The sequence below is a fragment of the Mustela lutreola genome, chromosome 1 (genome assembly GCF_030435805.1).
Source record: "Mustela lutreola isolate mMusLut2 chromosome 1, mMusLut2.pri, whole genome shotgun sequence".
Lineage (NCBI taxonomy): Eukaryota > Metazoa > Chordata > Mammalia > Carnivora > Mustelidae > Mustela > Mustela lutreola.
The window spans coordinates 288,268,270-288,293,470 of NC_081290.1; the positions used below are offsets into that span (position 1 = coordinate 288,268,270).

The window sequence follows — 25,201 nt, forward strand, 5'->3', positions numbered from 1 at the left end:
GCCAAGACTTTCAGTGTAAGGGAAGGAGGAGGAGGAAACCCGGCAGGTACAACCCATCCTTGAGTTTAAATCAGGAACATTGGCATTAACCACTGTGCCCTTTGTCTGCAAACAAAGTTAGTCTCTTGCCCCGTGCGCCGAAAAGTTTCAGGAGGGCCCGTCCACAGCAGGACGATCCGAGCATGAAACAGAATCACGAAGCAGAAGACACCCAATATCTTAAAAAAAAAAATCCATTCACAACGACGCAACAAAAGAGCCTCCTTGACCCTCTGCTGGTTGCTCTGGAGCCCAGTGCGGAAGGGACGGTCGTGCGGGTCCTGCCCGCCCCGTTGGCACTGACCTTCAGGAGGAAGAAGCCACAGGTGCCGCACATGGCGCTACTTCCTCCTGCCCCTGTGTGTCCTGTGATGTCGGAAACAGCTTTGAAGCCGTCGGCAGGCAGGGTGGGGTGCCGAGTCGGGGCAGAGATTAGACCCAACGGCCGCTGAATTGGCCATTGTTGGGTGGCCGCTGAATAAGCTTGTGACGGGAACAACCGGACTTTTGTGTCTGTTTCTGTATTTTTTAAAATTATGACAGGTCGCCCCCCACGCACCTGGGGAGGCTTGGAGGGCCATGTGCCGGGCTGGGGCCGTGGCGGGGAGAGAGCACGGGGCTCTCAGGGTGCCCTGAGCCATGTGGGAAGCTGCTCTGGGGACCCTGGGCCGTGGCAGGGGGACTCTGGGAAGCACGGGAAGGGGGCTGCCGAGAGCTCCCTGTGAGCTCCCAGGAGCCGGGGGTGGCCTGGGAGAGGGACCGAGGCCCTGGGCTGACCGGTGGGAGCGGGTAAGGGGTGAGACCAGGTGTGCGGGCATGGGGAGCCGGGTTGGGACTCACTGGGCTCAGGGAGGGAAGGACCCAGGCCCCTGGGAGCAGGAAGCCTGACCCAAGCCTCGGCTCACCAGCTGCCTTTCGGATCAGCCCTCCTGCCCACAGCCCCCTCCCCAGGCTGAACACGGCCCTCAGCTCCCCTCGTGGCCCCTGCATCCCGCACCCACCCCCATTCCTTCCGTGGGGCCAGAGGGTGGTCAAAGACACTTGGGTAAAATGAGGCTGGTGACGGTGGGCATGGGTGGCTCCTGCGAGGTCTGTGGGCCGGGGGCACCCCCAGAGGCTTCCCAGCTGGTGACCTCCGATTCGGCCTCAGTCCTCACTGAGCACCCGTCGTTCCGGCAGCAGCGCTGCCCTCCTGGGGGTTAGGGTGCATGGGGGGAGCGGAGAGAGGGGGAGGGCAGGCTGCTGGGGCAACCCCGTGGCTGGTGAGGGTCCCTCGGAAGCACGACAGCACACTGGGGAAGGTGGCTTTTCCCGCCACCACCGGCCCCGTGATTGGCCTTGTCTCTGGCCTGGCCCGTGAGCGGCTGTACACATGGGCCCTAGACACTCGCCCTCTGCGGAGACCCCTGCTGCTCCAGTCCGTGGGGACAGCAGCCCCGAGGCAGGGTCTCCAGCTGCTGGACACAACAGCCTGGGGTCTGGGAGGGCACGAGCTCCCCATGCAGACAGACGCAGGGCAGCCAGGGAGGGCCCAGGAATCGGCATGTCAGGGAGTTCCTCTTCCTCCCACACAGGGGACACGGAGCATCCCCAAGTCTGGGCACCGCACTAGGACAGAGGCCACACGGGAGTCCCTCGGCGCCGAGCTGCCCTCATCTCTCCCGCTGGTGGGCTGTCACGCCACGGAGCCGGCCGGCTCCAACTGTGTGCCCGGCCCCACCAGCAAGAGGCCTCGCCTCGGTGGGTCTCACGGCCAAGCAGGCCGGACCGCGCTGGACAGGCCGTCACCGCACGGGAACCAGCGAGGCAGGAGGCCCTTGTCCTGTCCCCTCTACTTGCCGCCTGAGGTCACTGCCCCATCTCCTTCCAGAGCACTGGGCTAGGGGCTGTGTGTGGGCCCGTGTGTGTGTGTGCATACGTTACAGTGCACGGGTCATGCCTGTATACAGGTACGACACATACATACGTGTGTGCACCCACATAAGCCCTTTTGTGACCACAGTGGGACAGAGGTGCCCTGTCCACACCCCTAAGGACAGCCTTGGGGCAGTAGGTTCCGGTGGAGCAGGAAGGAAGAGGCGGTGGGAAGAGAGGCCCGGGCAGTCAGAGTCGACGGCCACGCCCGCGGACTCACACGCCCACACTCGGCCCTCCTAGCCCAGGACCCCAAGTCCCGCCCGGCGCCCCGTGGGCAAGTGGCGAGCTCCCCCGTGTTTTCTTTGGTTTGAGGTTAGGTCATGTGGCATCACAGCTCCTCCGGCTCCTTGATGGCACTTGCTTTGTGCTGGGGCTTCAGCTGCGGAAGGGTGTCGTGGCTGGTCCCCTCAAGTCTCCCGACCAGCCTTGGAGCCCCCGTCCCCTTCAGAGTTCCAGTCCTGGGGACCAGCCCCGAGAATCCCAGGAACGAGGGTCCAGGCAGCTGCTGCCACGGGGCAGGGTCCCGCTCGCAGCCGTCCTGGCTGCGGTCGCCGGGGACGGAGAAGTCAGCTTGGGGACTTGGGCTCAGCCCCCTGCCGGCGGCCCTGCCTGCTAGTACCTCTGCCGGAGCGGGCCAACTGCTTACGAAGTCGAGACTCGACCTTTGCCGGCCCGCGGCCTCGTGCCCTTTGCTGAAATCACCCCAAAAACATGCCGCTTCAGACACTCACCCTAATCTTTGGTTTCCTGGTGGCCTGGGAGGGTGAGGTCTGCGGCCCTCCAAGCCAGGCAGGGTCCCGGGGAGGGGCACACCCCTGCCCAGCCCAGCCCAGAGAGTGTGGGCCACTTCTGGTGACCAAGAGCCGCCTTCACAGGGCATGCCCCCCCGCCCCCCACTGCCCAGAGAGCAGCCCTCACCCCTGCACCCGGCTTCCACTGCCCCTGCTCTAGGAGCTTCCGACACCCAAGCAGCCCTTTCCTTGCTGGACAGGCAGGTGGGTGTCCCCGGCCACCTGGAGAATGGAGGGCAGGGGGACCGGACTAGGTGGTCTGTCCCCCACCCCTCAAGGCCAGCGGGGCCATCTCCTGGCCAGGGTCCTCGTCCGGTGGCTGGTGTGGCTGACTCGGCACTTCAGCCAATAGGTGGCTCCTCTGAAGGGGCTCCTGGGGCCTGCCTCAGAGCCAGAGCCAGCCTGGGCCTCAGCCAAGAGCGGACTTGGACGGGACAGGTGAGCAGGTCAGGCCAAAGGCTGGCAGGGAGGCTGGGGGGAGTGGGTGGAGCCAGGAGCGACAGGGGATGAGTGGTGGAGCAGAGGCAGGGGCGAGTCGGGGGGCTGGACTCCCTGGGCGCCCACTGAGTCCCCAGTCTCGCTTGGCTCCAGCGCAGGGGAGGCCCGGTGAGCGGAAGGCCAGGCCCGGCCGTGGGGGTAGAAGTCTCATCCGGGAGATCCACAAACCAAGGGAGAAGCCACAGGGGAGCCTCAGAGACCGTGCACGGCAGCTAGCCTAGCCCCTCGCCTGCTCCCCGCAGCTCCCCGAAGCCTGTGCAGAGCCGTCCCTGCCGGCAGGTGGGCCCCGGAGGGCTGAGACCGACTCACGCGTGGCTGCGAGTCCAGGGGCACACGAGGGGCGGCCGGTGGTGGTGAGCGGGTGGCTGGAGAGGGGAACGGAGGCGTGGGTGGGTGGGCAGCAGGACAGATGGACGGATGGACGGGTGGAGTCACAGACAGACGGCTGGACGGCCGGACGGCTGGACGGCTGGCGGGTGGGTGAATGGATCACAGCCAGACAGACCCCCCTCCCCTCAGTTACTTGCACCAACATCCCCTTTGAGATGTCGTCGTCCTTGACACGCCCGTTTAACACTAAAATCCCCCAACCGTGTGTGCTCCTTGCTTTTCCACAGCGATGTTAATCGTTTCTTTCTCTCATTTACTTCTGAGACGTTCATTGTTCATTGTGTCTCGCCTGCCCCCAGCACAGTGTTGGCACATGGGAGCTGCTCGGTAACCGGTGACAGAAGGAGCGGGAGGGTGACGCAGGAGGTGGGGGCCCCATGGAACCCTGCCTGCAGTAAGCCTTGCCGGCCCCGGAGAAGGGGGAGTTGGTTTCTTCACACACACAGACACACACACAGACACACACGCAGACACACACGCAGACACACACGCAGACACACATGCAGACACACAGAAACACGCACACCAACACAGACAGACACAGGTCCCCGCGCCGCACGCTCACTTCCCCGGGGCCCTGGGCCCTGGAGGGCTGCAGTGACTACGAGGTCGCAGGCTCGGTTGGGACGGCTGCCCCAGCCCCACAGCCTTGCCGGTGGCGTTGTCACGTGCTCACCTCGCGGGGGACTGGGCGTCTCTGCCATCGCGGGAGGGTTAGCCGCCAGCCCCACGGCCCCTCCCGCAGGTGCGCACGCAGCAGGAGGGACAGACTCCGAGGGCCCCAGGGGACGCGGGAGCCCCCTCCCTGGGGATCCCCCTCCCTGGGCCCAGCCTCCGGCAGCCACACCTGCTCTGGCCGGCCTGAGTGGGGGGCCGCCCCCCAAGCTGGAGGAGACGCTCCTTTATTTGTGGTTCTGCCTTGGGCCTGCAGCACCCTCCAGGGGCCGGGTGGGTGTGTGCCGGCCGGCTGGCAGCTCCACAGGCTCTGCTCTAGGAGGACGTGAGCCTAGGCCGGGGGGAGGGGTGGGCCAGGTCGTCGGCCCCTTCCAGGGTTGGTGGAAACACGGGCTCCGGGCAGAGAGTGGCCAGCGCAGGGGCTGAGGAGGCTGGACGCCGGAGGCCTCGCCGCCACCCTCTGCCCCTTCCTTTTCTGGTCCCTGCTCCTGGGGACGGAGGACAAGTGCCCAGCAGCCAGACCCAGGGTCCTGGGCTGGGATCCCGAAGGTCCCTCAGGAGCGTCCTGGCTGGGGCCGTGGGGGACGAGGGCCCTCTAGAGATAGCTTCACAACCACAGGTCTGGGGCGGGCAGGCGGGGGGGCTGCGTCTGCTGAGCCGTGTAGATGGGCCGTGTAGATGGGCGGCAGACCCGGGACAGCGGGGAGGGTGGGGGTCTGTGTTGCTCTTCGTGGGCGACCTTGAAAGCCACGGAGCTCTTGGCCTCTGCTGGGGGCATTCGGGTGGGCGGTTGGTGGCCCTGTCCTGCAGAACCTGACCTGTCCTCTCTACCTGGGAGGGGCCGGAGGGGCATGCCCTCCTGAGGGCAGGACCCTCCCTGTCCCAGGGTCCCCAAGTCTGGGCCTCATGCAGACCTGGGGAAGCTTAGGGTTGGAGGAGCCCCAGGGCCCGCTGTGACCATGGCTTTCGTGCTTTGAGACAAAGGAGTGACGGTGGCCAGAGGGGTGCTGACCTTCCCGCAGGCAACACCCTGTGTGGCCGGCACAGGCACGGGGCATGCCTGCCCGTCCAGGGCCACACGGGTGCTGGTGTCCTTCTCAGAACTCGGCTGCGTCTCTGTGGGTCTCTGTGGTCACCCTGTCCACCTCCCCCCCACCATAGAGGGACAGTGACCCGGGGATGCTGGTCCTGCTCTCTCCCCAAGTGGCCACTACCCAAAGGTCACGTGAGCACAGTCCCGTCTATCGCATGTGGTGCCGCCCCCCAGCCAGCTGCACGAAGTGAGGGAGACTGGCCCGGATGCACCCCCGGCCCCGGCTGAGCTTGTCCCGTCGGCCCCCAGTGGCTCCCACACAGACCACACCCCTGCACTCCTGCTCGGTCCCCCAGCAGCTGTGGTCTGAGCCCAGGAGGCACCAGCGGCCTCAAGGGCCCACAGCTTCGAGCAGGAAGCAGACGGGCAGCAAACAGTACATGGAAAGTCACTGCAGAGGGCCAGGTTCCCAGAGACCCCCACCAGGAGTTGAGGGAGAGAGACACAGTAGACCCCTGTGCTGGGGGTCGGGGGGCACGTGGAGGAGCAGGGAGACAGCAGGAGGGAGGTGGGGACAAGGAGCAAGGGGGAGTCCAGATGCCTGGAGAGAAGGAGGTAGGCGCTGGCCAGGGGAGGACAGCGGCCATGGGCTGGTTCGCGATCTGTGCGACAATAGGGAGCGATGGAGGGTTGTAGGCAGCAGAGGAGCACGGGCTGGTACTGGGCTGGGGGTGGCTGGGGAGGCGTGTGCAGGAGGCAGAGACAGAGGGGCAGGACAGGAACGGAGGAAGGGAGGGGCCCAAGACTGCCCTGCCCCACAGGCTGGAGAGTCTGGGGAGACCCCCTCACTCTGCACCCTCCCCGGCACCTGCAGGGTTCCCAGCAGGGTTCCCCAGGCTGCAGGGGTGGGGGGGTGTGAGTCCAGGCTAGTCCTTCAGAGGTGGGGACTGGCCCTGCAGAGCTCCCAGCCGCCTGCCTTACCAGGGCCGCGATCTGGCCCTCTGCACACGGCCTGTTCAGAGTCTGGTCCATGGACCCTGAGGCCCCGAGAGCTTGTGGGTTCCACATGCCTGGGTCCCCTTATTTCCCAAGAGGTCTCAGAAAACCCCTCTACCCGCTGGGTGGGCTCCCGGCAAAGCTACAGGCTGCGCCACAGGCGCTGGTCTGAGCCCTCCCCTCCGAGGGCAAAGCTGGCTTCCCCCACCGAGACCACCTCCGCCGCCCTGACGGCGCTCGCGGTCCTGGGGCGCCCTCTGGTGGCCGTAGGAGTCCCAGAGGGCAGGGCCTGAGGCCATCCCCCAGTCCTCCTGGAGCTCCAGAAGGATCCCCGGGGGAGGCGGTCTGTGGAGGGGCCTACACAAGGGTCATCCGGGCTCTGCGTCCGGGTGTGACCCAGCGGTTCCAGAAGCTCGACTATTCGGGGACCTGCTTTTCAGAGAAACTGAGGCCCAGAGTGGTTCAAGAGCCTGAAGAATGCTCAGGGCGCGAGCCCCGGGTTCTGGGATTCCCGACAGCACCCCACGCACCCCGCCTGGCCTGCATGAGAATGCTCAACGGGGGTCGCCTGTAGGACCCCGCGCCCCAGGGTCAGCTGTTCCTGCTGGCTGGAGAGAGAAACTGAGGGACGTCCGTGTGGCTTGGCCGGACCCAGCCCCGGGCCACACATGGAGCAGGAGACAGCCAGTGAGGCAGCCTGGCGGCCCCTACGGTAGGCCCCTGTAGGAACCCAGAGGCCCGAGAGGCTGGCTCTCTGAGCCGGCGGCTTTGGGCACAGCAGGCCTGTGGGTCTGCCGTGCCCTGATCAGGTGGTGCCCGTGCTGGTCATGGCATTGGCTGCCCAGGTGCCAGGGCTGCAGGGCAGGGAGGGGAGGAGCAGGGAGCCGGCGCGGGGTGTCCCGTGTAGTGGGCCGCCCTCACTCTGCTCGCTGGGAGCAGCCGCATGTCAGGGCGCCGGGAACAGGGCCGGCAGGTAGGTGCCCCGGGCTGCCCGCCTCCAGGTGGGAGCCGGTGGAGGGGTCCCCTGCTCCCAGGTGGGGCGGCGGGTGCTGTGGGAGGGGACGGGCTCTGGCCACTTCCTTGACTCTTGTTTTAGTCACTGGGTCTGGAGGGAACCCTGCCTTCCCCGGGCCGTGGTGGGACGGCCTCTCTGTGGGTGAGGCAGGGCCTTTGGGAAGGGGAGGCCCCTCTGCCCCTGGCCCACAGCCAGCGCTCGGGGGGAGTCTGGGGAGGAGGGATGGCCCCAAGGCCTGGGGTCCCGGTCTGCCCAAACCACCAGGAGAGGAGGTGGGGGCTCCAAGGCAGCCCCTGTCCGCACTGCCCTCTCCCTGCTCCGCGCCCTCCACGCCTGCCCCAGCGAGACCCGCATCCTCACGCGGGGACAGGGGGGCCACCGTGCTGCCCTCTGGCCTGCAGAGCGTGGTGTGGGACTGGTTGGGGCCTTCTCCCTGCTGCTCTCCCCCCGCATCTCCCGGAGGAAGAGCAGGGCCCAGAGAGGCTGAGGGGCCTGCCCGAGGTCCCACAGCGTGGGGAGGAGCTGGAGCGGGACTCCCAGGGCCCAGCTGCCTGGCCGCGTCCGCGCTGGGGCCGTTTCCCTGACAGCTGCTGGCCCCACGCGGGAGCCTCCACTACTTCTGCGGACAGGACTGGAGATTTTGCCTCCATTTCCCCGATGAGGATGGGGGACAGGACTCCAACCAGGGGTCAGACAGGCTCCCACCGCGGCTCCCTTGACTCCCCCCACCCCAGGAACAAGGAGGGCATTGAAGCCCCAGACACCTGCTCATGCAAATCCTGCCTATTTGCATGCCCTGCCCACCAGGCCCATTTGCCTGGCCACGGGCAACGTGCCGCCCCAGCGCCCCCAGCGCCTGGCATCACGCCCAAATGCTCCCCCCACCCTGTCCCCAGGCTGGATGGGGGGGTGAGGGGTGGCGGTTGGATGATGAGGTTGGCGCCCCCCACTCCTGCTCGGAACCCCATGTCCCATCAGTGAGGCCAGAGGCCCAGAGTCAGAGGAGGAAGGCCTGCGGCCACCCCTGCCACCCCTGCCAGGCCCCGCCCCCGACCAGCCAGCCTGAGGACTGGGCCCCGGGCCCCAAACCCCCAGCCCCCCCACACCCCACTGTATGCCTCCTGCTCGCAGCATGTCCATATGGCCAGAAGGGACCAGACTAGGCAGCTGGCCTGACAGGTCCTGGGCCGGTGGGAGGGAGGGCGGGCTGGTCCCAGACAGCAGCCCCACGGTCCCTGTCCTGGCCGCCCCCCCCTCCCGCAGCGAGCCACACACTCTCCCCACCTTGCCACCTGGACCATGGGTAGAGGAATGTCCCCCAGAACCCCAGAACGGGACCGATCAGGGGATGCCGTCTTCACAGGCGTCACTGGTGAAGATGAGGTCAGGGTGGGGACAGTGGGCCCTATCCGTCGACCAGTGTCCCCACGCGATGAGGGACGTTTGGACAGAGAGACACAGGAAAGGCCACGGAGGGACGGAAGCAGAGACTGGGGCCCCGGGGACCACTGCCCGGGGACACCTGGAGCCCCAGGAGCCAGAGGGGCAGGGAGGGGCCCCTGACACCTTGATGTGGGACTTCTGGAGCCGGGAGCCAAGGGCTCTGAGCCACCCTATCTGCGGGACTTTGTTGGAAATGCCCTGTCCCCCCTCCCACGGGCCCTGGCCTGGGCCTTGTCGCTGCCCAGACACACCCAGGCCTTGTCCAGGTCCCCACCTCCTGGTAAACAGTCACCAGCTTGGAAAAGCCACATTCAAATCCCGCCCAGTTTCCTTCTCCGGGAGGGGGAAGCCAGGGGCTGCGAGGGAGGGGGAGCCAGGAGGATTTGCATCCCACCTGGGGGGCCAGGCCTGGATGCAGGGGAGCGTGGGGGGAGCTCACTCTGGCCTGGGGTCTGCAGGGAGTCCGGGGGGGCACCAGCAAGCCTGTCCACCTCAGTTCCTCCTCGGGCTGGTGGCTGCAGGAGTGTCCCGGACAGCCTCACACAGGACCCAGCACTGTGCGTCACCTCCCGGGACCGCAACCTCTCCAAGAGCAGCTGGGGGTCCTGCCTCTCCTCTCCCGGCTTCCGGGGCTCCAGGCGGTCCTGGGCTTGGGGCGCATTGCCCCGGCCTCGGCCTGTGAGTTCACGTGGGTTTCTACCCTTCCTTGCGAGGACACCGGTGCCTGAGTTAGGAGCTGCCCAACGACCTCGACTCATTCCACGGGACGCCCCGTCCACAGGTGCCGGGAGTTGGGACTTGGATGTGTCCGTCTGGGGGCCCAGCGGGGTGGGCCGTGGGGGTGCAGGTCCCTGTCGTGCAGGCAGGGTCGCGTCCCCGCCCGTGAACACAGGCGGCCCCCCCTCTAACACAGGGTGGGCCGACGGGGGAGCTGCCACGGGAAGGGGTTTCACTGAAGGACATGTCAGGGGGGGCAGCGGGCGCCCCGAGAAGCTGGGAAACTGGCTCAGAGGGAGGGGGTCTGGAGCTGTGGCTGGGCAGCCGAGATGGTGGGGAGACCTGGCTTCACGGGGTGGGGGTGGGGGGGCGAGGCCGCTTGGCTGTCCCAGAATGCAGGGCCCTGGGCTCTGGGGAGACACCTGTCCTGCAGGCTCACTCCCCACCCCAAATCGGCCGAGAAAATCGGCTGGAGCCAGGAGGCTGGGAGGTGGGGGCTGGTGGGTTGGGGAGACCTGGGGGTGCCCCAGCCAGGCAGGCCCTTGGGAGCCAGCTCCTTGCCCCCTGGGCCGGTCGTGGAGCCCCAGCCCTGTGTGCCCGGTGAGCTGCCGGAGAGCGTCCGAGGAGCAGCGCTGGGCTCGGAGCTTGGCTGTGGGCAGGGGCAGGGCAGGAACTGGGCAGGAAGAGCCCGGGGCAGGGTGCCTTCCCCTCCGGACCTCCAGGCAAGGACGGTGGTCTGTCCCTCCCCCACATCCACACAGTCTTCCCAGGGCCCCCCTCAGGCCTCTGCTCCTGAGCTGTGGGCACCAGCTGACCTTACCAGCCGGCCCCCCTCCCTGCCCAGGCACAGCCAAGATGTCCATCCCCATCCTGGGCCCGGTGGGGGTGTGGGGTGGGTGGGCTGCGTGTCGCGAAGCCCATAGGACGTTCTGGGTTTCTAGGACGCCCCCCAGCAAAGCCTCTGCCGGAGTGGTGACTAGAGTGGCCGGCCCGAGGCGCCCCAGGGCAGGGTGAGCAGCAGGCTGGGGAGCCAGGTAGAGGGGCCAGGATGCGTCCCCTTGTCTTCTGGGAAGGGGTGGGGTGTGGGAGTCTCCTGCAACTGAAGCCGAGTGTGAAAGGCCTTGTGAACCTCACGGTGGGGTCCTAGGCCAGGCTGGCGGCCGGGGAGGGCCCTGAAGCAGAGGCGGCTGTGGCCCCTGATCTCTGCCGTCACGGGAGCCAGGGAGAGGGGGGGCACGGTTTGCCTCTCCTGCCCTCATGGGTTGGCTCTGTCCCTGCAGAGCGGTCCTCATGCCGGAGGCCGGGGGCAGCTGTCCGGGGCGCCCCAGGATGGTTGCGTCAGGCTCAGGGTCTGGCCTGTGCCGGGGCGAGATCGAATTTGGAGGGTCTGGGAAGAAGCGAGGCAAGGTAAGGGTTGCCGTCCTGCGCACCCCGCCGCTGCGCCCTCACGCCTTGGGGGCCCGACCAGACCACCGAGTGCCTGCTGCCACCCCTGAGCTCCCAGCGCCTCCCCTGAACATGGAGCGCCCCGGGCTGCTCAGGGCCCGCGTGCTCTCAGGGCTGGGTTCAGAGCCCCCAGGGGAGGCAGGGTGCAGAACTGCCCGTGACCTCTGGCCCCCGTCTCCCACCCCCACACGCACAGCCAGGACCCCTCCTCTCTCCACACGTCCCCCCCCAAGGAGAAGAAAGCAAGGCCCAGAGGGAGTCAGTGCTGCCTGGGGCACGGGCAGGTCAAGGCAGGACCCGGCTGAGCCCTGGCTTCCTACAGCCACCCTGCCCTAAAGGGTATTAGCCTCTCTCCTCAGGGCCAGCACCCACATGGCCCCTGTGCCAGTGCCCCCCAGCGCCCTTGTGCCCAGCACCCCACACCCAGTGCACCAATGCCCAGGACCCCCAAAGCCAGTGCCCCCATGCTAGCACCCAGTGCCCAGCACCCTGTGCCATGTCCCTGCGCCCAGTGCCCCCAGGTGCAGTGCCCCCAGGTCCAGCACCCCCACCCGGCACCCACCCCAGCACCCTGAGGCTGTGGTCATCCTGCCCCACAGTTTGTGAAGGTGCCCAGCGACGTGGCCCCCTCTGAGCTCTTCAACCTCCTGCTGGCTGAGTGGCACCTGCCTGCCCCCAACCTCGTGGTGTCCCTGGTGGGCGAGGAGTGTCCATTCGCCATGAAGTCCTGGCTGCGGGACGTCCTGCGCAAGGGGCTGGTGAAGGCGGCCCAGAGCACAGGTGAGGCTCCCCCAGAGCCCTGAGCGGGAAGCGCCCCAGCCCATGGGCCCGTGTGGCTTCCTCTGTGCGGCCCAAGGTGAGAGCAGCTCCTCAGGAGGAGGGCTGCGGCCGAGGTCCCCCCTGGGGGCCGGGGCCTCCTTCAGGAGCTGCAGGGGCACCCTGTGGGCCTCAGCAAGACACCTTAGGGATGGCAGTGGGACCCCATGTCTGCGGGTGGGCCCCCACCACCCTCTCCGCCTCCCTTGGGGGGGCAGTCTGGCTGGACTAGGTCAGAACCAGCTTATCGGGCTTCCTGCTCAGGCCGCCTGAGCCTGTGGAGACCCTGCGCAAGGTCCAGGGGTTTCAGAGCTCTCTTGCTGCAGAGGCTGACAGACCCCACAGGGCAGAGCGCTTCCTAATTTGGAGAAACCCTCCAGGCTCTGGGCCCCTGTGCAGGCCACAGGGCAGAGCCGTGGCCTGCTGTCCAGGGGGCCCCCAGGGGCCCGGTCCCATGCGGCTCCCATGGGTCTGGGGACGCGGGCCTGCCCACGGGCGGGGGAGGACCGGAGCGGGGAGGGGGGCGCAGGCACACTGAGCCGCATGCCGCAGGGGCCTGGATCCTGACCAGCGCGCTTCGCGTGGGCCTTGCCCGGTACGTCGGACAGGCCGTGCGTGACCACTCGCTGGCCAGCACGTCCACCCGGGCCCGCGTGGTGGCCATTGGTCTTGCCTCGCTGGGCCGCGTCCTGCATCGTCAGCTTCTGGACAATGCCCAGGTGAGCGTCTGTCTTGGACCGTCGGGGTGGCTGGGCAAGGTGGACCTGGGAGGCAGGGAGAAGCCCATGGCCGCGAGTACCCCTCGCCCCAGTGGGAGGGGTGTCTGCCGAGGAGGCCACCCGTGCCGTCTCAGAGGCTGACCACATCCCCCCATCCGCTGCCCATTGGTTATTTGGCAAACGTCTCCTGAGGCCCTCGTGTACCAGACCTGCCGTGGACAGAGCAGCCTCTGCCCTCAGGGTCTGGGGGCGGGGCGGGGGGCGGGCACCCTGAAGGCTTGGGACACTGAGGGGAAGCTATGGGAGGGGCGGAGAAGCCACGAGGTCAAGGGGAGGAAAGGGGGGTGGGGCCTGCACACGGCCAGCAGGTGGCAGCATTGGCCAGGGAATAGCGTGGGGAGGGGTCCTCCGGGGCCCCCAGCCAGCGCAGACCCACCCTCTGCCCGGGACCAGGACTGAGGCCCAGACGGTCACCAGCACATCTGGGCAAGCCCGGGGCGAGCGGCCTCGGCTCCCAGCCCAGGGTCTGTCTAAGGCAGGGCCGGGGAGTGAGGGGAGCTTTCTCCCGCCCTGGTTCCATCGGGAGGACCATTCCTGACCGCCCCCGGCCCCCGGGCGCCCCCCCACTGCACCCCGCCTCTGCCCGGCAACAGCCGCGCGGCCGCCCCCTGGCTGGGGTGGGAGCAGGTCCCGCAGAGCAGACCTGGCCCGGACCTCATGCTGCGTGTGGGGCTGCGTTTCAGGAGCACAGCCCTGTCCACTACCCCGCGGACGAGGGCAGCGGCCGGGGCCCCCTCTGCTCCCTGGACAACAACCAGGCGCACTTCATCCTGGTGGAGCCCGGGCCGTCCGGGAAGGGGGACGGGCTGACGGAGCTGAGGCTCAAGCTGGAGAAGCACATTTCGGAGCAGAGGACCGGCTACGGGGGTGAGGCCTGCCCCGGGGGCACAGCGCGTGGGCAGGGCCGGAAGGACGACCAGGTGGGCAGGTGGGGCTTCCAGGCTGAAGGCGAGGGCCGGCCAGATGCGGAGGCCAGGCTGTGAGCCGACGGGGAGGGGAAGCCGCGGGCCTGTGGGGAGCGGAGCTGTCGGGCAGCGACTCCCCCCACGGGGCGGCGGAGCACTTGCGGGTGTGTTTGCACGGGCGGCCCCGGCCACAGGCTCTTCCCGTGGGCTCCGGGCTTTGGGAGGAAAATGGATCTGCGGGTTTCCCTGCACCGGTGCGAGGTACGCCGACACCAGAGGGCGGTGTTCCCTGAGCACCCGCCGCTCATCGGGTGTGAAGGCGATTCCTGGTCCTGGCAGCCTCCCGTGTTTGCTTACGATGCTCTGCTTGATGCTCATAAGCAACCTGGAGTGTGCGCTAGCAGGGAGCTCGTCACAACCCCAGCCATGCTGAAACCCGGGGGCGGGGGGCGCGGGGCTCCGGGGCGCTGACGTCTGCACGGCCCACACACCTCGACCCGGCTGCCGGCTTCTATCCCGAGGCCGCTCAGGGTGCCTGGCGGCCCAGCACCAGCGGCCTCACATGCCGACACCTCGTTTCCAGTTTATGTGGGGACGGAACCGGCCGAGGCCCCTCCCTCACCTCTTTGTTTGCTTCTGGGGCCTCCAAGGGTCTGCGGAGCGGCGGGAGAGCTTGCCGCCGCGACGCGGTTAGACGCTGGGCACCTAACTGTGGCCGGTGCAGCCGGGGACTGAACTTCTGACTTCACAGACGTTCCTTTTTGTGGAAATGGCCGTGAGGGGCCATAGCAGTCCCCAGGCGGAGGGGCTGGTGTGTGCGGTATGCACCCCGGAGCCCACACTTGGCTAGAAACAGCCTCTGGGCCGGCGTTTGCTCAGAAAGCGTCGGGGTTGGTGGTCGGAGCACGTGGCCGCCCCACAGGGAGGTGCAAGCCCCCTGACCACGTGCCTGGGCGCCAGGGCGGACCTCACGGTGCTCTGTCCGCAGGCACTGGCAGCATCGAGATCCCTGTCCTCTGTCTGCTGGTCAATGGTGACCCCAGCACCCTGGAGGTAGGGCCGGGGGGGGGGGGGCCCAGCGAGGGCCCAGCGGGAGCCCCCCCGACTGGCCGTGGCTGCCGGCAGGACCCTGTCCATCCTGGGACAGGGCATGTCTGGCACACGAGCCAAGGAGGGCGCCCAGGCTGACGTGGGGTCTGCTCCCCGCCCTTGCCGCCCCAGAGGATCTCCAGGGCCGTGGAGCACGCCGCCCCGTGGCTGGTCCTGGCAGGCTCAGGAGGCGTCGCGGACGTGCTGGCCGCCTTGATGAACCAGCCCCACCTCCTGGTGCCCCAGGTGGCCGAGAAGCAGTTTAAAGAGAAGTTTCCGGGCGAACACTTCCGCTGGGAAGACATCGTACACTGGACCAAGCTGGTAGGCGCCTCCCAGGGACGTGGGACCCGAAGGCCGAGGCCCCCCTCCCTGTTCCATCCCCTGTTCCCAGGCACGGCAGAGCTGGGACTAATCCTCCGGGTGCCTCTGTGCCCCTGCCCCACGCGCAGGGCCCCAGCGTCCTCCGTCTCCCCACACAGCCTCCCAGCTGACTCAGCCTCGGGCCCCGGAGCAAGGGAGCTCGGAGTGGGCCCCCCGGGCTGGGGTGATGCTGCCCCCGTGCCCCGGGCACGCTGGCCTGCTCACTGAGACCCGCCTCACATGCCGGGTGCCCAGCCCGTGCCTGTCCACCGGCGCGTCCCCGCCCTCAGGGCCACCTCAGGGCCCTTGTCCTGGTGTCCCAGCTGCAGAACATCACCGGCCACCCGCACCTGCTCACCGTGCACGACTTCGAGCAGGAGGGCACCGAGGAGCTGGACACGGTCATCCTTAAAGCGCTGGTGAAAGGTGAGAGGCCTGGGCGGGTGTGGGGTGACCGCCGCTGTGTCCCACGGCCCCTGGCTCTGCGCCTGGCCCCTAGGGACTCCTAGGTTCGCCCCTCATGCCCCGCCCACTCTGTCCAAGCCTGCAAGAGCCACAGCCAGGAGGCGCAGGACTACCTGGACGAGCTCAAGCTGGCCGTGGCCTGGGACCGCGTGGACATCGCCAGGAGCGAGATCTTCAACGGGGACGTGGAGTGGAAGGTGCCCGCCCGTCGGCCAGCCGATGCCTCCCGAGCCTCGTTTCTGGCTGACCCAGGGCGGGGACTCTGTGGAGGGCCTGGGGGCGGACGGTGTTCCCTAGGGTTCCTGGCAGGTTCCTTCCTGCCCGCTGTGGCCAGGGGTGGGGCGGGGAGGCCAGGGCACCTGCTGGGGCTCCCCGCACATGGCCCCCAGGGAGGACGGGCCTGCCGGATGCCCCGGGATTTGTGGCCCCTGGTGGCCCGGAGCTGGCTCGGAGGGACAGGCTGGGGTGCTGAACTGGGGGGCTCCCTGCACACTGGCTCCCACTCACTCTGCCCGTCTCCGCGTCACCCCCTGGGCATGTCCCGTGACGGCCCCAGTCCTGTGACCTGGAGGAGGTGATGATGGACGCGCTGGTGAGTGACAAGCCCGAGTTCGTGCGTCTCTTCGTGGACAATGGCGCCGACGTGGGGGACTTCCTGACGTACGGGCGGCTGCAGCAGCTGTACCGCTCCACGCCCCCCAAGAGCCTGCTGTTCGACCTGCTGCAGCGCAAGCACGAGGAGGGCCGGCTGACCCTGGCCGGCCTGGGCGCCCAGCAGGCCCGCGAGCCACCCACCGGCCTGCCCGCCTTCTCCCTGCACGACGTCTCCCGCCTGCTCAAGGACTTCCTGCACGACGCCTGTCGCGGGCTCTACCAGGAGGTGAGCGGGCCGGTGGCCGGGAGGCCGGGAGGGCTGGGAGGGGTCCCCAGGAGGCTGACCGGCCTGTTCTCCAGGAGCGGGGACCGGCCAGGCGACCTGAGGGCCGGAAGTGGCTGCTGGATCTGAACCGGAGGAGCGAGAACCCCTGGCGGGATCTGTTCCTCTGGGCCGTGCTGCAGAACCGCCATGAGATGGCCACCTACTTCTGGGCCATGGTGGGTTGGCCCCGGGCTCCTGGGGGGCCGGGGAGGGGCGGGGATACCGGCCTCCTCACACCCTGCCTCCTAGGGCCAGGAGGGGGTGGCCGCTGCTCTGGCCGCCTGCAAGATCCTCAGAGAGATGTCGCACCTGGAGGCGGGGGCGGGGGTGCGCCGCCCGGTGAGGGAGGCCAAGTACGAGCAGCTGGCCCTGGGTGAGCACCGGCCGGCGGGCAGCGGCGCAGCCCGTGGGGTGGGGGGCGCGCACGGGGCTGGGGGCGCATGGGGCAGGGGGCGCCCGGGGCGGGGGCCCAGGGCCACCTCAGGGCCTCCTCTTACTGGGGAGGTGGACCCTAACGTTCATTCTCACAGAGGGACGGGGGGTCCTCAGCGGTGGCCTTGGGCACACCCTGGGTCCTGCGGCCACTCGGTCGGGGCATGCGGGGTGCCGACGGGGGAGGGAAGAGCAGGGCAGGCGGGCACGGTCAGAGTCCCTGTGGGGAGGTGGACGCAGCTCGGGGCCCAGGAGGAGGAGCGCGGCAGCCAGTGGCCGGGGTCCCTGCGCAGGCCTCTTCTCCGAGTGCTACGGCAACAGTGAGGACCGCGCGTTCGCGCTGCTGGTGCGCAGAAACCGCGGCTGGAGCAGGGCCACCTGTCTGCACCTGGCCACCGAGGCCGACACCAAGGCCTTCTTTGCCCATGACGGGGTGCAGGTGAGCGCCTGGCTTTGGGGGACTGGCCTCGCCTGCCTCCGCTCCCCAAGTCCTGGTCATGGCGAGGTGCGCAGGACGGGCAGCCCTGTTCCTAGAAGGCTCCTGCCTGGCTTCCTTCTCTCTGCCCCGGGCTGGCCCTTTGTCCGCTGTGGGTCTCAGCAGAGGGGCCGCCTCCTCCGTGTGGCTCTCCCGCACCCCTAAACCTGGTCTCGCCTCATCCCGTGAAGGATCTGCCCCCGGGGTGCAGGGCGAGGCTTTGGCGGAGCCTGGGAGGGTGCACCTGGTGCCGGGCACAGCATGGGCCATGGTGTGGGGTGGGGGGCCATGGCGGTGCCTTCGTTTCAGGCTTTCCTGACCAAGATCTGGTGGGGAGACATGGCGTCGGGCACGCCCATCCTACGGCTGCTGTGTGCCTTCCTCTGCCCAGCCCTCATCTATACCAACTTCATCACCTTCAGGTGTGTTGGGGGCAGGCGGCTGCCACCTTGCCAGCCACTGGTGGCGGGGGGTGGGCTTTGAGGGTACCGCATCTCACCAGCTCCCCACGTCCAGCATCTCTGTGGGTCCTGCTGTGTGCAGACCTTCTCAGTGCATTCAGCACTTCCTTTGCTAGCTGGTGCCCTTGCCGCAGGCCCTGAGGGTCCCCTGTGCTTGCAGTGAGGAGGCCCCGCTGAGGACGGGCCCTGAGGGCCTGCAGGAACTGGACAGTCTGGACACGGAGAAGAGCCTGCTCTGCAGCCCGGGCAGTGGGTATGGGCCGCGGGGTGGGCTGGCCGGGGGGCGGCACTCACTCCGTGGGGCACCTGGCTGCCTGCCTCACCGCCGGCTGTGGTCTTCCTGTGCTGCAGGCCAGAGGAGTCGGCCGAGACACCAAGGGCTCAGGGGCACCCAGGGCCCCGTGCTGCCTTCCTGCTCACGCGCTGGCGCATGTTTTGGGGCGCGCCCGTGACCGTGTTCCTGGGGAATGTGGTCATGTACTTTGCATTCCTGTTCCTGTTCGCCTACGTCCTGCTGGTCGACTTCAGGCCACCTCCCCAGGGGCCGTCTGGGCCTGAGGTCACCCTGTACTTCTGGGTCTTTACACTGGTGCTGGAAGAGATCCGGCAGGTTAGTGGTGGGCCAAGCCCACTGAGCCCCGGTCCCAGCTCCAGGCTGAGCCCTGATCCCCACCAGCCCCAGCCTGGGCTGGGCAGGGCTGTCTCCAGTGAGCCGTCAGCGGACTGTCTGCCCCTCTGCTAGGGATTCTTCACAGACGAGGACACACATCTGGTGAAAAAGTTCACGCTCTACGTGGACGATAACTGGAACAAGTGTGACATGGTGGCCATCTTTCTGTTCATTGTTGGTGTCACCTGCAGGTCTGTGGGGCTCAGAGGCCTAACGGGCCACCTCGGTTGGGCCAGTGGGCAAGGTCGCCTGTAGAATGAAACCAGGAAAGGGCTCAGAAGTTCCGGCTTGTCCCTGCCGCCCGTGCTGTGTCCTAGAGGAAGCTCCTTCCTCTCTCGGGGCACTAGCAGCCCTTCCAACCCACCCCCTCCCCCAGGATGGTGCCCTCGATGTTCGAGGCGGGCCGCACGGTCCTGGCCGTCGACTTCATGGTGTTCACGCTCCGACTCATCCACATCTTTGCCGTCCACAAGCAGCTGGGCCCCAAGATCATCATCGTGGAGCGCATGGTGAGCCCCTGGCCGTACCTGGGCTGCCCTGGCTCCCGGGGCGGCTGAGACTGAAGCCCCAGTGGGTGACCACTAACCTCTCCGCTTCTCCCCTGGAGATAAAGGACGTCTTCTTCTTCCTCTTCTTCCTGAGCGTGTGGCTTGTGGCCTACGGCGTGACCACGCAGGCGCTGCTGCACCCCCACGACGGGCGCCTGGAGTGGGTCTTCCGCCGCGTGCTCTACCGGCCCTACCTGCAGATCTTCGGGCAAATCCCGCTGGACGAGATCGACGGTTAGCACACAGCCTGGGGGAGGGGCAGCGCCTCTGAGCCCGTGGCAAGGACACCCCCCCCTTTGGGGTGCAGCCGGATGGGGTCTGGTTTACCAAGTCTCCTTTTACAACACCCTGGACGTGGGGCCCTTGAGAGGGGCCTTTCGGGGTCACGTGAGGCCCTAGCCAGGAGTTAGCCGAGATGGGGGACGTCCCTGAGGCTGGCCCCCAGGACCCACAGCCCAGGGGCAGCTCCAGGCAGATTTCTTTTTGTCACGGGGACGCGAGATTTGGGGCACCGGGCTAGGAACTGAGGTACGAGGAGGCAGCAAAGTGGGCAGGCCCATCCCAGTCCGTCCCGAACCATCACGGGCTGGTCCGTGCACTGGCGCCTCTACCCACCCCGGGCGGCCCTGCTGGGCAGCGGGCCTCTCTGTCCCCCGCCCATCGTCCAGAGGCCCCGTGCAGGGTCCTGGGCCCGCCTGCTGGCAAGGCCCCTCTGCCATGAGGCCGATCCTGACAGCGTCCTTGCCGCTCCCGGGGACACAGCCCAGTGCGCCTCACCTGCCGTCAGGTGTCCCCAGCTGGCCCTTGTTGGAGGTTCCCAGGATCTCCCAGGACAGTGGGTAGTGTGCAAGAGGGAGCTGCTCCTCCATGGGGCGCCCCGACCCCTGAAGCTACTGAGGCGCGGTCAGCGTGTCCACCACATGGTACCGATCTGTCAACAGGGTGAGAGCGTGAGTGATGCCAACACAGGCTGCCAGGATGGGCAGGGGCGCTGCCGCCATGGGGATTGGCTAAGTGGGGTGTGCCGGAGGCCATTCCCCGGGCCTGTGGGGCCTGCCCCGGTGACCCCTCGGTGTTTGCTCAGCCGCAGTGTTCCAGTCCCTTAGTTTCAGCAGACCCGGCCTCCCTCCCCGTATGGCCCCTGGCCACCCTGTCCTGTGGGGCCCTTGAGAGGCGGGGGACACCGGGTCACTCGGAGGGCCCCGTCTTCACGCTGGTGTTGGGGATCAGTGGTGTATGGTGGGGTCACGACCCCAGCTCCCCAGGAGCCCAGGACTACCCGGAGAGGACAGATGGAGCGCAGGCCTTCCTGAGGGGGTCCCAGCCCCCAGGCTGCCTCGGGGACAGAGTGCTGTAGCAAGAAGCCCGTCAGCAGGGCCAGGCCTGAGTCGGCTCCCTCAGGGCCCCGGGCAGGACCCTTCCCCTCCTGCGGCTGGGCTTCCTGTCTGCTCAGGCCTCTGGGTAACCCCACCACGGGGAGGGGGTCGGTGGTGGGGAAACTGAATCTCTACCATGTAGCCTATGGGCCTGGGGCCAGAAGGCCACCTGCCCCGCGACACCCCATCCCGGGCCCACGCACCAGGAGGAAGCTGCAGGGCTGACTTCAGTCTAGCTTCAGTCCCAGGGACAATTTAAGATCATTTATTTATGTATTTATTTGACAGGCAGAGATCACAAGCAGGCAGAGAGAGGAGGAAACAGGCTTCCCGCCGAGTAGGGAGCCCGATGCGGGGCTCGATCCCAGGAGCCTGGGATCATGACCTGAGCCGAAGGCAGAGGCTTTAACCCTCTGAGCCATCCAGGTGCCCCCCCAGGGACAATTTAATTTCCAGCCTGGCCTGGTGGCACCTTTGGGAGACATGGGAGTCTCACCGCTTCGGAGCCTGGGTGCCCAGGGGAGAGACAAGGGGTGTGACTCAGCCCCCAGCAGGCCTGTGGGCCAGGGCTGGGGGGAGGCTGCCTGGCCCTTCTGCACACTCAGCAGCTCACTGGCCTGGCCTGGCACAAAAACTCACTCGGGAATTGGGAGACAGCCCCCCAGGGAGGGAGCTACAGACACGTGAAGACAGGCCCCACCCACCCGACACGTGCACACAGCGTGGGGACACAGGTACATGCACGTAGACAGAGACCAGGGACACACAGCACAGAGAGCCAGGGGGCAGCTGTGGGAACAGTCCAGCATGCAGGCAGGGGCAGCACCCACGTGGCCACAGGGCACGTGCACATACAAGGCCACGAGCCCCCTCCCAAAGATGTGGCAAGCACCCTGGGCAGCCGTGGCCCATGCACTCAGGCTCTGCTCCTTCCTCCCGTGCCTCCCATGAGGGCGGGGTGCTGGCTGGTGAGGGGCTGGCGCTGTGACCCTCGGGCCCCCCGGGGCATGCCTGCCTGCTCCCAGATCACGCACTCACTCCCGCTGCCCCGAGAACGTTCTGTGAGCTAGCATGGCCCAGAGGTGCTGTGTCCACACTGCCTGTGGCAATCAGGATCGAGGAAGGTGCAGCCCGATGAAGAACAGAGATGGTGCAGACTTGCCTCCCCGGCTGGGTGCCATGGGACAGGCCTCAGTGTTACGAAGGCCCTGATAAGTCCTGCAGGGAAGACCGACCACCCCTACCTTGGCTAGCTCTCTCCACACCAGCTTTGAGCCCCTGGTGGTGGTGGGGAAAGCACACATCTACCCGTACACACTTGGGTCTTCTGTGCCCCATTGCCCAGGCCCTGGCTGTGATGACCAGTCAGGAGGAGGTGGGCAAGTGGGACCAGTGTCCTATGCAGGACCTCTCAGTGCTCCACCAGCGAACCCCGGGCCAGCCAGGCTAGCTGGGCCCCCGCCAGCACCCTCCACCCGGGCGGGCTCCACGGGAGGACGAAGCTCTCAAGGCCGGAGGCTGTGGGTCCAGGCGGCCCCCGCCGTGCGCTTGTGTTTCAGAGGCCCGTGTGAACTGCTCGCTGCACCCGCTGCTGGAGGAGGGCTCCCCCTCCTGCCCCAACCTCTACGCCAACTGGCTGGTCATCCTCCTGCTGGTCACCTTCCTGCTGGTCACCAACGTGCTGCTCATGAACCTGCTGATCGCCATGTTCAGGTGGCCTGATCCCTGAGCTCTCTGCACGCGGGGCTGCAGGGGCCTCTCTGCGCCGCCCCCCCCCCCTCCGGGGCTGGGGCCTGGACAGCGGGTGTGCAGGGCCCCGAAGAGGGGTGCAATGAACCGCAGGCGCGGGGGAGGGAGGCTCCGGGGGCAGGTCCGCAGCGTCCAGGAGAGCAGAGGGGTTGGTGAAGACCCACGTGTGCGCATCCGTTCCAGACGCAGCCCGCACAGAGAACGCGGGAGCGGGCACGGCCGGGGGCGGCGAGGGCTGGGGGCCCGGGAGTGGCGCGGGGCTGGGCAGGGGCCCGAGCGGAGGACGCGGGGCCACACGCGCTCCGCGCCCACACGCTGGCCCCACAGCTACACGTTCCAGGTGGTGCAGGGCAACGCGGACACGTTCTGGAAGTTCCAGCGCTACCACCTCATCGTGGAGTACCACCAGCGCCCCGCCCTGGCGCCGCCCTTCATCGTCCTCAGCCACCTGAGCCTGCTGCTCAAGAGGCTGCTCCGGAAGGGGGCCGAGCAGAAGCGGGCGCACCTGGGTGAGGCCCCGCACCACGTGCAGGGGGGCGGGCAGGCGCGCAGAGCCCCCCCGTCCGGGCCCCGGGGCAGCCGGCGCCTGTGGGCAGTGACTTGGGGTGGGGGGGAATAGAGGGCGGGCCCCGCGGGTGCCAGGGCTCCTGTGGCGGGGCTCCCCTGGCCCCGCGGCCCCCCTGGCTGCCGCCGAGCGTGTGGCCGTCCGGCCTTCCCAGGGAGAGACCTGCCGGAGCCCCTGGACCAGAAGATGGTCACGTGGGAGGCGGTGCAGAAGGAGAACTACCTGAGCAAGCTGGAGAAGCAGAGGAAGGGCAGCGAGGAGGAGGTGCTGCGCAAAACCGCCCACAGGTGCGTGGGCGCCCCGAGCCCCACCCCCACCCCCACCTCCACCCGGAGACCAAAGGCCCTGTCCCCCCCCCCCCCCCCAGGCAGCCAGGGGTCTAAGAGCCCCTCTGGGACCTCCGCCACCAAGAGCAGGAGTGGCCCACGCCCGCCAGTCACAGTTCTGAGTTGAGGAGGCTGAAGCTGAGAGGGGCAGAGGGGCCGCTAAAGCTAGTGTCCTTGCTCTGGGCCCCCCAAAACGCTCCGTCCCAACATCCCTTCAGGCTCACAGCTCCCGCCTGCCCGCGACCCCCGCTCTCGCGGGCAGCCGCTCAGCCCCCTGGAGAGCCCAGGGAGGGCAGGAGGGCCCCACAGCCAGATGTGGAGATGCTGGCAAAGGCAGACCACCCCACCAGGGAGGCCTCAGTGACCCCAAACCTCCTCAAAAGGCCTGGGTGGTTGGGGCAGGAGGACGGGGTCACCCGCTGCGGGGCGCCCCGTGCACAGCGGTTCCTGTCGCAGGGTGGACTCTGTGGCCCAGCACCTCGCGGGGCTGAGGGAGCAAGAAAGACGCATCAAGCGCTTGGAGTCCCAGGTAGGCAGGTGGGCCTCGCGCTCTTCTGACTGGGGACCCTGCCCCTCAGCCCTGCACCCCAGCACCCAGGCAGGGCAGGGCCCCAGGGGCACAGTCCCTGTACCTGCTTCCATAGGGGACTTTGGGGATAGCGTGCCCTCCCGGGAGGGGATCCCGTGCTTCAGACCCCTTCACTGTGCACCCTGCACGCCGGAACCCTGCCCTCACACCTGTTCCCACGGCTACGGGAGGGGAGGCCCACGGGGTGGCAGGGCCCACGGGCTGCCCCGGATGCCTCTCCCTCCCCCAGGTCGACTACTGCACGGTGCTCCTGTCCTCCATAGCCCAGAGCGGCGCCAGCTGGAGTAAGTGTGTGTCCAGGGAGGGCAGGGCGCAGGCCGGTGGGGCCACAGGTGGAGGACGGTCACACGGTGCCCCGCTACCTGCCTTCCTGTCCCGGGAGGGGACTGGCCCAGGCCGCCGATGGCCCTTGGCTGGCAACGGTCTTCAGGGCAGGGCAGGAACCCTCTGCCGAAGCCGCCAGCTCAGCCAGGCACGAGAGTGTGGCCACGTGGACCCTGGAGGCTCTGCCTGGCAGCCGCCCTCCACAACACCCCCAGCCCCCTCCTGGCCAGGCTCACCGGCTCCTGTGCTCGTGTGGTGTGCATGAGCCCCTCTCCCTTCCCTGGGACCGGGCACCCAGCAGCTGAGGGGTCTTCCTTTCTCAGCAGACTCGCAGACCTCTAAAGGTGGGCGCCAGCAAGCCTGTGCTGACCGCCGTGGGGCTGCAGACAGCAGCGAGTGCCCAGAGGCTGGCCAGCGGCTCTCAGACACCTAAGCCACTCGGAGCATCTGCACACGGGGCCCACCTCCCAGTGCCCCGACCATGATGGGCAGGCAGGCCATCCCAGGCCCCAGAGACACACTGAACCTACCCCCCGCCTCCGCTAGAACCCTCAGTGGGCTCTGGCTCTCGCGGCCTTGTCAGAAGCAGCCACTCCTCGCCCTGCCTGGCTCCTTGCCTGGGACCACTCTCCACATGGAAGCACGGGGCTGGACGGTGGGCCCTCTCCCAGACTGGGGGAGCCCTGGGGGCCCCCATGCACAACCGCCTGGTCTGCTCTGGTGGGCTACAACACGGGGTCCGCACCTATCTCGTACCCAACCCGTATCACCTGTTAAAACTCATTTCTTGGAAACACTAGTGGCTGGAACCTCTTGCCCTTTTGGACCTGGAGGGAGTTTTGACTCTGCGTGTTGGCCCGGAATCCCACACACCCTCACGTGCTCACCCAGCAAGCGCTGCCCTATGTCCAGCCTGGGCCACGGTCCCAGGGGGACCCACCCCTGCCCCCAAGGCTGCTTTCTCCTAAGAGAACACACCCATCCCGAGTCAGTAAAGGTTTAGAGGGGGTGGGGGTGGGGTTTACCTGCCTATGCGCTGGGGGTCCAGGCTCCTGTGCCGGCCCTAGCTAGGGTGAGTGGCTAGCCGCGTCGGTCCTCTCCTGCCCTCCGAGGCCTGGGGCCAGGACTGCAGACCAGCCAGTCTCTGCTACGTCCTGCCACCAGGCACAGAGGGTACACACTTGTCCCAGTCTGCCACCCAATGCCCTCAGGGGTCTGTGCTCCTTCCCCTGCCGCTGGGCCCAGCCATACCAGCAGCGCCCCTGCCCACAGCTCAGTCGCTCTGGTGATGTGGTCCCAGGACACTGGCCATGATCACACTCGCCCTGGGCAGGCCAGAGCCAAGGGGCAAGAGTGGCCAAGGCCATGGAGGGGCCCTGCCCCCACTCAC

The 25,201-nt window shown here is 67.8% G+C and overlaps 1 protein-coding gene across 10 annotated transcripts; it reads left to right on the plus strand.

Moving 5' to 3' along the window:
* The first annotated feature begins 7,254 nt into the window (after positions 1–7,254).
* Positions 7,255–24,610, plus strand: TRPM5 (transient receptor potential cation channel subfamily M member 5). 10 transcript variants are annotated; one of them, XM_059151057.1, is made up of 26 exons: positions 7,255–7,312; positions 9,511–9,578; positions 10,456–10,524; positions 10,795–10,921; positions 11,560–11,740; positions 12,329–12,495; positions 13,239–13,422; positions 14,449–14,513; positions 14,682–14,873; positions 15,236–15,338; positions 15,456–15,574; positions 15,934–16,257; positions 16,332–16,472; positions 16,546–16,669; positions 17,022–17,167; positions 17,513–17,625; positions 17,825–17,917; positions 18,016–18,274; positions 18,407–18,525; positions 18,711–18,843; positions 18,942–19,116; positions 21,818–21,971; positions 22,335–22,516; positions 22,727–22,859; positions 23,355–23,771; positions 24,135–24,610. In XM_059151057.1, the coding sequence occupies exons 4-26, from the start codon at positions 10,805–10,807 to the stop codon at positions 24,151–24,153; spliced, it is 3,660 nt and encodes a 1,219-aa protein (XP_059007040.1). In that variant the 5' UTR covers positions 7,255–7,312; positions 9,511–9,578; positions 10,456–10,524; positions 10,795–10,804; the 3' UTR covers positions 24,154–24,610. The 10 variants fall into 10 exon arrangements, with proteins under 10 accessions (XP_059007040.1, XP_059007049.1, XP_059007078.1 ...); XM_059151103.1 differs by lacking the exon at positions 7,255–7,312 and having other exon boundaries at positions 9,220–9,578; positions 23,355–23,427; positions 23,717–23,771; XM_059151111.1 differs by lacking the exon at positions 7,255–7,312 and having other exon boundaries at positions 9,220–9,578; positions 23,355–23,427; positions 23,717–23,771; positions 24,138–24,610.
* The last annotated feature ends 591 nt before the right edge of the window (positions 24,611–25,201 follow it).

What these genes read in the sequence shown, in the direction of transcription:
- TRPM5 (XM_059151057.1), top strand. Translation starts at nt 10,805, where the DNA reads ATGCCGGAGGCCGGGGGCAGCTGTCCGGGGCGCCCCAGGATGGTTGCG. An exon ending in GCAGAGGACCGGCTACGGGG is followed by an intron (nt 13,423 to 14,448) that starts GTGAGGCCTGCC and finishes CTCTGTCCGCAG; the next exon opens with GCACTGGCAGCATCGAGATC. An exon ending in TCATCATCGTGGAGCGCATG is followed by an intron (nt 18,844 to 18,941) that starts GTGAGCCCCTGG and finishes TCTCCCCTGGAG; the next exon opens with ATAAAGGACGTCTTCTTCTT.